This window comes from Triturus cristatus, chromosome 4_1 (genome assembly GCF_964204655.1).
Source record: "Triturus cristatus chromosome 4_1, aTriCri1.1, whole genome shotgun sequence".
Taxonomy (NCBI): Eukaryota; Metazoa; Chordata; class Amphibia; order Caudata; family Salamandridae; genus Triturus; species Triturus cristatus.
Window position 1 is genome coordinate 1,232,322,312 of NC_140585.1, and position 10,514 is coordinate 1,232,332,825.

The 10,514-nt window shown below is 47.0% G+C and overlaps 1 protein-coding gene across 1 annotated transcript in view; it reads right to left on the bottom strand.

The window, feature by feature from the left end:
• Window positions 1-9,610, bottom strand: part of SHMT2 (serine hydroxymethyltransferase 2) — a 135,394-nt gene extending 125,784 nt beyond the window's left edge. The window contains exon 1 of the mRNA XM_085654633.1: window positions 9,419-9,610. Coding sequence (XP_085510759.1) covers window positions 9,419-9,457 — 39 coding nt within the window. The 5' untranslated portion in view covers window positions 9,458-9,610. The remainder of the gene's footprint in view (window positions 1-9,418) is intronic.
• Window positions 9,611-10,514: the final 904 nt, after the last annotated feature.

Here is a 10,514-nt window from a genome sequence, read left to right on the forward strand (position 1 = left end):
CACAACCTCTTAACAGCTGGCAAGCCTTGGGCTACCTTCGCCCTGAGAACAGCGAGTAGTAGCACTTAGCAACTGATACAGTGCAATAAGCTGGCTCTGTATATACTATACCAAAGTAAGGTATAGGTGCACAGAGTCCAGTGGAACCCCAAAGGTAAAAGTAGATAATACCTTAGTCGCCATTTGTGTGAGTGTGGGCGAGCAGTAAGGCTTTATCAGGGGGTAGCGTTAAGCATTTATGAAACACACTTAGGCAAGAAATGATGTCACATACTCAAAGACTGAACTCAGACCAATTTTTTTTTTGTATAAAAAATTTTATTTTATTTTTAGAACCAAGCCAGACCTGGTGCACGTAAGTGAAATAATACTAGGCAATATTTATGCAGTGAATTACAGTTGAATGCAGGTTCAAATGCAGTTCGTTGAGTTAAAGTTAAGTCAACAGTTCAAAATTACTTTCCAGTTACTTTATAGAATACTGCACGTCACTTCTTGGATTAATTTTTAAGTTACTTTTGCTAATCAGTGTGATATGCCTAGATATCACACGGAGACATTTTCTAGACCAAAAGGTAAGTAATTCACTTTTTATGCATATGCAGTTTTTCAAGGTTTCATACAAACCAACTCCGGGCTTGCAATCAATGCAATCCTATGGGAGTTAATGAAGTTATCAGTTTACAGGTAAGTACTTGTTTGTGGGAGTTGGGTTTCTGAGGTTAGAACCAGGGTTCCCCCAGGGTCGTGGATGCACGGTCAAAGCACCCTCAGCGGCACTAGGACGGCCATGTGCAGAGTATTGGGGCCGAATGTTATCCTATGGGGGATAGCGGGTCTCCAGTTGGTGGCTGCTCACGAGCAGGCCACAAGGTTGTGAGAGTAAAGCTCCTGGGCTTAAGCTCAGGGCACAGCGAGATCCAATTTAGCACACAAGGTGAACCCACAGCAGCACAGGGGTGGCCTGGTGCAGGGTGCTGTTTTGGCTTCAGGCGCCCTGTTTTCGATGGGGATTGCCAGTTTGGGATTTTGGCTGCAGGTTCGGTCAAGGAAGTCTTCTAGGAGGAACCAACATCTGGGCAGGTGAGTTGGAGGGCTCGGGGCATAGGTGCACCTTGGGTCTCCTCTCCAGGGCGGCTAGATGCAGTGGTGTCTTGAAGTTTGATTTCACCTTACCGGGCCACTCGCGGTTGGGGGGGGGGGGGGGTCCTCTATGCAGAGTCTGCGGGAGATGTTGGGGAGTCCTGGAGGGGCCAACCCACGGTGGACCCAGACTCTGGAGCGCTGGGGGACCTAGCTGGGACCGGAGGGCTACTCTGACTCGGCCCATAGGCGTCGGGTGCAGTGGTGGTTCCAGGCGTCTGGTTTCTTTGTCCTCAGCAGCCTCTGAGACTTTCTTGGCTGTTTCTTTTGAACAGAGCTGCTGTTCACAGGAGATCCGGTCTTTGTGGAAGGCAGTCAGTTCTCCCAGGGGTTATGGAAGTCGCTGGCTGCAGGACAAGGTGACTTTTGGTGCAGGATCTCAGGACACTGCAGACGGGTCTGTAGAGCTGGGGCCAAGTCAGTTGTTCTCTGCAGTCTCCTCTGCTGGGCATCTTCTTTCGTCTTCTTAGGTTGCGGCAATCTGTCTTCTTGGTTCAGGGCTGCCCCCCCTAAATACTCTATTTAGGGGGAGTTTTACGAGTCCCGACCCTTAGTGTGCTCACCCCACATGGGGAAGTGGGCACAATCCCTAATCCCGATTGGAAAGTGCCTGCCATCTGCAAGATGGCGGGCACTTAAGAGTGGGCTTCACCTCGCCTCCCCCACCTAAGCAGTGGGGTTGGCAGAGGTGTGCACACCTTCTGGGTTGTGCTAATTTTTCCCACCTGTCTTCCAGCTGAAAAGGAGGGGAGACAGGAAGGGGGCCTGCTCCTGCAAGCAGGAGAGGCTGGTGTTCACGTTACAAGGGTGGCAAGGCCTTTGAAGCTCCCCTGCCACAGATGGCTCTTCCTGACCTGAGGGCGGTGTGAACACTTCTGCCCAGGAAAGGCTTTGTTTCTGGGCTCAGAGAGCGAAGGCTCCCACCCCAGGGGTCCAGAAACATGTCTCATGGTGGCAGGCTGGTGTTTACCAGTCAGGGTACCCAACAGAGGAGGGCATCTCTAAGATGCCCCCTGAGTGCACTGCATAATAAATCCCACACAGGCATCAGTGTGGGTTCATCATGCCGAGAAGTTTGCTACCAAACTTCCCAGAATTCAGTAAAGCCATTATGGTGCTGTAGAGTTCATAATGACAAACTCCCAGACCATATAACTGTTTGTTAAGGTACAGGACCTCTAAGGGTGGCACAATATGTGCTGCAGCCCTTAGAGGCCTTCCCTGTTCACAGTGCCCTGGGTACCGTTTACAAGGGACTTACACGTGGCCAGAGAGGCTCTGGGAACCCGATTGGCAGGGACCCAGGGCACATAAAGTTAAAGTGCATCAGAAATCTGGCAAATAGTGAGGGAGTTACTGCAACAGAAACCCACTTTCCTACAGGCAGTATCATTGGGTCCAAGGTGCACGGCTCCAGGGCCCAATAATGGTCTCCTGTAACATCAATCTCTATCCCTAAATGACGAGTGCCCACAGAGTCCTGCAAAGAGACATTTTTCAGATTCCCTTTGTTGGCATACTCATACTCTATTTTCAGTTTTTACGTTCGTTGTCAATTGACAAAATGTTCTTTTTATGGCATTTGCTAGATAAAAGTTTTGACTAACTGACTGCATAATCATCTCTACTGTGCTCCCACCATCCCTCCTCCACATTTCTTACTTCATTGTTTATTTCAATCTCAACAATTTCTCTAAACAACTCTTTCTTACCGACCTCCTAACCCTGCCTTTAGATCTAGCCTCTTTCTTTTTTTATGTTTCTGTTCCCTCTTCAGATTTCCCATTTTCCCCCTCCTATCATTTAGATTATTTCATGTCACCTCAGTCATTCTATTACATGTGTCGTCTTTTGTCTTCCCTTCTTTTCAGTAGCTTAGTTTCTGCCCAGTCTTCTTTTCCCCCCTCTCGTTCCTTCTTATCCCAGTTTGGTTACTCAGACAACCTATTTCTCCAAAGGCATTCCCTCTTTATCTTCTTTCAAGCACTATTCCCCTCACTTGTTAAGTCCTTCTCTCTTCCAGCTCGGATCATATTCCCTGATAACCTAATGTATCACAGTTTCCCCTTCAATTCAGTTTAATATCCCCCCCCCCCCCCCCCCAAGTTTCAGCTATTCTGGTTCTTCCGCACCTCCACTTATTATTGGTCTAACACTCATTCTCCTGATTGATCTTCTCAATGCCTTGTCCTCGCCTAGCATTGCAGCGAGACCTATAGTGTGAGGAGATTTCTGAAGGGGACTTGAAGCCCCGCCCCTCTTTTTCATTGGCTGGTGTCACCGTTTATGCTAAACGGTGGCCTACCATTGAAAAAGTTTTTTTTGTTGCCGCCCTTTGCCCTTTTCGTCCGCCCATCCGGACAGGATGGTCTGCTTTGCGGCTGTCGCAAAGCAATTTCTTATCTTGAGGGGGGCCATCTGTGTTTTCGTTTAGTCCGAGTCTGCTGTGGGCGTGGAGTGTTTTTCATGTGAACTGTACACAGAGGTGTGTGCGCGTCTGCCTCCAGCTGTCACCCTCTCAGGCACGGAGCATAAAAAGACCGGCAGTCTCTCCTCAGAAGGGAGGGTGCAAGCGAGCTCTTAGAGGAGAGCTCTGGAAGGACTTGAAAGTGTGTGGCGCTTCACAGAGGCAGTCAACAGGATGAGGTAAGCCTCGCTGACACAAAGCAAGACAACAACCAGGCTCACAGAATGAGATTCTTCCAAGGCAAAGATAAAGAGCGCCGATTGGGGCTGCTCAGCATTCCTAATGCAGGCTCATTGTTTGTTACAAGCCTGAGGATTGCCTCCGTTTTTAATTGGATCGCACTGTAGCCCGGCGCCACTTTCCCGCGCAGTTCTCTATGGCCTCACTGTACATTGGTTCTTACCCATCATCACCCCTCATGGCGCCCCTCTATCGTGAACACCAACGCGAACCAGGGGCATTCATTCTAGAAAAGGAGGGACTGTTTCTAGGAGGAAGGGCGCAGGCTCTCCCTCCCGTTAGAGGAGTACTCTCCTGATGGAGAACTTTTAAAAAGCACTTTATTTCATTCTTTGGAGAGCACGTCAAAGGCTCCCAGCATCAGGCTTGTTGATCATCAGCGGGATCGTCCTTCCGTACCTCATTTGCGGGCAGAGCACGACTTGTGCTGACGCTGGCTAGCAGGACTCGTGGAGAACGAGATCCCGTGTCTTGCCGGTTTTTAACTCTGTGTGTGAAAAACTGACAAAAGACTTCCGAAATGTTCGAAAGGAGTGTTCAATAAAAAGTAGTTGACAAATATTCTTATGGGTTGAAAGGTGTATAGTTACTAAGCATGGTTAGAATAAAACAGAGTTGATATTTTATGAGGGTAAAATACGTCAAATGCCAAAGTGGCCTGTGTGTGTGTACGATCTAAACTGGAAGAAAAGGAGCGAGTCAGAATGACCGTTTTATTCCAACCATGCTTAGTAGCTATACACCTTTCAACCCATAAGAATATTTGTCAACTACTTTTTATTGAACACTCCTTTCGAACATTTCGGAAGTCTTTGAGGTACGGAAGGACGATCCCGCTGATGATCAACAAGCCGCTTCCAAGCTCAACAATCTAACGGTATCTGTAACCTCCCATACCCTCGTCTCCCCTTTCCCCCTTCCTACCTCCCCTTCCTGTCTTCCCCGTCCCCGCTCTTTACAAATACAGGCAAGACACTAATGCTGGCAAGGCAAAGCCGCAATACGGACGCGTCTTAAGGTAATCCGCCATTTCCTGCTTTGCATTGTGATTCGCATTGAGTTTAAATGTTTGAACATTCATGAAGTATACTTATTGCAAACATCGCTTGGATTACAGAATGATTTGTCTGATTGAACTGTTCATGTTGACAAGTTAGCGCAGATCTCAACTTGACTTTCGCGATTTCAAATAGTTTACAGACCAAGGGAAACATATCAATAGCATGTGTCCGGCACCATGATTCACGTACCGTACTAATAGATATGTATTTCCCTGGCACCTTCCTTACAGATTATATCAGAGATTTGCCATTGTATAAATTGCTCTACAGTATCACAAAGAATTGCCATTTTGCTTATCCACTAATTCTCTTCACCTAATTTCTAAGCCCACCACAACACTAAATATGGTGCTTGTATCATTGATTGTCTCTTTATATTTTTTATTTCTTTACTCATTTCTCTACAGGTAACAATAATCTTGAGACATTGCTATCTATCATATTGTTGAAGACAGCCTTATTTCAACCTCTAGAACTGGGCATTACCAGCTCACACTACAAATAGGTCCTGAAGAATGCCCCACGACCCCCTCCTGGGGCACTAGATGGGCAGAAACATGTCGACCTTTTGATATGGACACTTACAGTGCTCTGGTTACATAATTTAACCTACAGCACCATCACTTTTTTAAAAGTCTCCCCACACACCCACCAGATAAAATTTTACTCCTAGAGGGCAGTGTGAGCGTGACATTTTTAACCTCACCATCATCACTTTTGCACCATAATTACTGATCACTACTAAGAAGCAGTGGTACCCTCCAGGTGGAGGCAGCATGACAAACAAGAGACCCAATGATAATGCTGGCGCGTATTCTAAAGGCGGAGAACCAAGATAAACCGCCCATACCACTCTAAAATACGCTACTGAGGGTTCTCATAAACACCTATCCAGGTGTCAAAGTTTCAAATTAAGATATATGAACCCCTACTTCTAGTTACAAGTGATCCATTCCCCCTTGATTTATGACATTTATAATATCATTCATACTGTAACATTGCAACTAAAGGTCACTCGCAACTACAAACTAAGCCAGGATTAAAACAACATGCACAAGAGACAACTGAGGTAACACCCAATAAGTGCACCAGAGGGGCCGGGTGACATAATTAAAATTTATATATATACGAAGCCCAAAGGCGAGTGATTTGAAAAGAGCACAAAAACACCTATTCCTCACCACACGTTGGCTGTGTGGGATATATTAGCTATATTACACCTTGCCAATCATGCAGTCTATGTATTACGTTTTAATGAGATTTTGTTGGCATGAAAAGCAAGCTGTTTTTTTCCACTAAACAATAACATTTGTTGAAGAAAACAATTTAAATGTTATACTGTTTGTCAGAAGTAGAAAAAAAAAATAAAAAAAAGTGGAAAACCTTAAGTTACATTAGCTAGAAGTTAGAGTGACAATGTTCGGCAGGTTTTGAGAGCACATTTTGTGAACAGGAGTGCGGGGTGGGCAGTTGCTCTTCACAATGTTCCAGTAAGAATGGACCACTGGTAGCAAATAACGCTTAGGTGGCCTTCCATGGGCTGCATGCTCTTTAAAAAAAAAAAATGCAGTGATTACGTTTTATGGAATATATGCTGCGGCCAGGGCATTGTTAGGACTGGAAACTACTCAACCAGTGTGAATATATCATAATTAAACATTAACATGTTTCTTGCATTTCTTATTGAGTGCTTTACGGATGAACATTTAAATTATGTTAAATCCTAGATTTTTCGTGGTCTTTGAAATTTTGCATTTCTACCCTGCAGCTCTCACCTGCACAGCACCATCCCTACTTACGAGATATGGTCAGTAACGGACATGCGCTATGCAATGCAATAGGTGTTGCTTTTGGTATTGTAAATTACAATGGCTTTTAATTTTTTTTTTAAAGGTATTGCCATTTACAATGCCAATAGCTCAAAAATTCGTAGTTGCGAAACCTATTGCTTGTTTCTGCTAGTTCTCAGTGCAGAGCCTTTCATTTTCATTCTTTTCCCATCCAACAAGATTATTTTCTCATTGCTGACATTCCTTACCACTCCACCAGCTTGTTTCCCCTTACTATTGCCCCAAGTTTGTTCACTCCACAGCTTTATACTTTCACATCCCCCCCTTCTTAAACTCCAGTTTAATATTTTGTCTCCCATCTTCACTCTCCCATTTCATTTACGTTCTTTGCTTCTCTTTCGCCGTTGATCTCATCCCACCCCAGAATAATTCTCCCCTTTCTCATTCTACTCCATTTCATAGTTTATCATATTTCTCTGCCTCTTTCTTCACTTTCTCATTCCTTTTTGCCCCTTTCTGCAGTGGACCATTACTTCTCCCCTCATTGCCCTAGTGTATCATCCATTCTCACCAGTATCTCATGTATTTAAATATTAGCCAGTTTTTCATCTCGCCCCTCATGAAATTCCTCCTTTACTACCACCATTTTACACTCTTCCTTCAATTTCTTCTTTTCTGCTGCCCTTTCCTCGCATCCTGCTCCCTCCATCTCTCGGTGTTCTGCCCTCTCTGCTGTCTTTCCTCGGATGCTGCAGTGTCCTCTACAGTCGCAGCTGTTGGGAAAGCTGCAGATGAAGCCCCATAAAGTTCAGTCGAGCGTGGCAAGCTCCTGCATCCTGAGCCCCCGCCCCCTCCAGCCTGGCACTGCAGCAGACTGCAGGCTTCTAGCAGGAAGCAGGGGCATCGGTCAAGCTGGAGGGCATTTAGCAAGCTGTGGCAGCCAAGCTGGCGAAAGTAAAAGCATGGGGGGGGGGGGGGGGTCACCCAGGCTAGAGCAGAGACAGCCAGACAGCTCACAGAGGGGAAATCAGGAAGAGCGGCTAGGAGCAAGATCAAAAGAGGCAGGAGAAGGTCTACCACAGGCCACCTCAGTGGGTATAGGGTCGGTGAAGGGGCGTGAGCTAACCTCGCTCAACTTATTTACGAGTAAACTCAGGAAACAGGCCTTAAGAGGGACAAACTCCCACTGCTCTTCCAGCAGAATCCGCCGTTCATGCTGAGGTGGCCATGACAGGTCGCAGACAAAGATTTGTACCTCAACAGCAATCTGACCGGTCAGAAGACTGGGGGTAGCTCCAGGATTGACTTCCCCGAAGTTAACGCCATGAACTCCGCCGCATACAACAGCACGTGCTTGCAATGGCACGTGTGATATGCTAGCAAAGGTGGGATAACACACTTTATGAACATCTACGTCAAAAAAGCACAAGGTCTGCAATCCACTACCCGCAACAAGACAACACAAAAAAGGGCTGGCCCAAAACAGCAGCATGGTCAGTTTTTGTGCCAATACAGTGGCTCTGCGCCCAAGGCGAGCTGCTTACTTAATGGATGGTACATTTGTACAGTACAGGCCAAACCAAATGTACAAAGCAGAGCCCATGGCAGAAATGCAAAATAGCCTGCATCCAGGCAAGCAGGTTGGTGGGAAGCGAGATGCACACTTAGTGAAGGGCAAGTTTTTTTTCTGTTCCTTAAAATGCACCATGTGTCACTGGTTTACCCCCCAAATTTTTAATAGTTGGCAATCACACAAAAAACGTTAAAACCCTGCAAAGTTGTGCATAACGTTGTTGGCCCAATGCGCTTCAAAGCATACAACTTTATACAAATGCCCTAAACGTGAACCAACCACGGAAGTACTACAAAACACAGTGCAACAAAGTGTCTTGAACTGAAACCTGTGAACGTGGGAAGTTTCTGCTCTGCCCAAGACCATTTATGTCCCAGTTAGACACAGGTGGGCATGTGCTTGGTATAGTCTGCGTGGGAACAACAGCCCCCAGTCTGTCCTTAGACTGCATGAACTGTGACTCAAGTGAGAAGATGTCAGGCTGCGCCATTCATGCTAAGCTGACTTCGAAGCCACAGGAGCTACGCACCCTTGAGGACACTTTCCCCATGCCCTCTCAACACCCGAATACATCCCTACCCCCATAACCTCTCCACTTGTCCAAGAACCTTCAACAAACCACACTGCAAATACCATTACTCTCCACTGCCCCTCACTACACACCTCCAACTTAAATCCCTGAGGCATTAACTAAGAACATTCTGTAGCACCTACATTCCCGCATATATCCATGTCCCACCTCACTGATAACACCTCGACAGCACATTGCATTCTTATGTTTAACAGTGACAACAAATGCGTTACTCACATCTACTGCCCTTCAATGTATTAAGAAGACCCATACCACCCTCTCACATACCGTGTTGACACCCCCTAGCTCCCAAGTGGCTCAAAATAGTTTCTGGGTCGCCTGCGAGGTGCAGTAAGAGACTTGCAATGATGCTCAGAACGTTCTACGTTTACTCGCACATGACAGCATGCAAAGCAGCGGTGACTAAAGTTTTCAGGCATGACGTTGGGGCCACTTCACAACTTACCGTCGATCACTACTTACTCTTTACCTCAGACTCCTTCGTCACTACCTAGGACGCTCTTTAGTGCACGTGCCTAGCTTCTTCTCGTTGCACGCGCTTCGCAGACTCACCCTGCCAAGCCTCCGGAGGACGCACGCGGACAATTGCATGGCTCTTCGGTGTATTCGGTGCTGCACCGCGTTCCAGGAGTACGGTCAAGCCTGTGTTCACTACTGTACTGCCAACACGAACCTTTCATACATAACCTGCCACTGCCAGTGTAGAGAAGGGCTCTGCGCAGGCGCGCCGTGTCCTGCCACGCTGCCGTCTGAAGCCAGCATCTGTGCGCCTGCGAGCTGAAGCGCGGCACGCCGGGAGATGTCGTTTTTCGACCGGATTGCAACATTCTATTAGTTCATTTGTTGGAGAGTCAGCTAGTTTCATAGATATATGCTTCTCCCTAAACTCTGTTAGGCCTCTCGCCACTTACACAATTCACACGTAGGTTGGACAATCATCCTGCCTTTTACATATCGGCATACATGCCAAAATTTCGAAAGAGGCAAGACAAATAGTGAAAATAAAACTGGAGGAATTTTTTTTCCTGAGTTGACTATGATTGAAACTGGCAATTTTAGGCGGAAGACAGCAAAAATAATGGCATTTTTGGCTTTAAAAATCAGAAGTCTCGAATCTAAATCGGATCTGTTGGCAAGTATGTGTTCGTCCTGCCACCAGGGCTCCTGTCTAGCTACCTCCTGGCACGGAGGGACGCCCAGGATGCCTATTGTTCTCATTTTTGTGCCCCGGCAGTGAAGGACAAACAGCTCTCAGTCTTTAAGCCCTAAGAAGCTGTAAAAGAGGTAGTCGTACCTGTAGTATGCATGCTCCATCGGGGGTTAGGCCAGAGGCGTAACACAGGTTCCCGTGTGTGTGTGGGTGGGGGGGGGGCAAGCTCCAGAGGGCCCCCCTCAGCACAACACTCTGGCCGGAGAGCTCCTGATTGAGCCCAGAGGGGGCCCCTCCACGTACCTTGCAAGGAGGCCCCCTCAAGTTTCATTACGCAAGTGGGTTAGGCCATGAGTGAGTGAGAAGGGGGTCCGCTGGGACCGCTTAGACCATGGTATGTTAATTTTCACCCAATAACGTGGGCGAGCCAATGAATGTGACCCAAGCTCTACAAACGACGTTCAGTCCTGGCAAGTTGGACTCTGTGTTTGGTGTCCC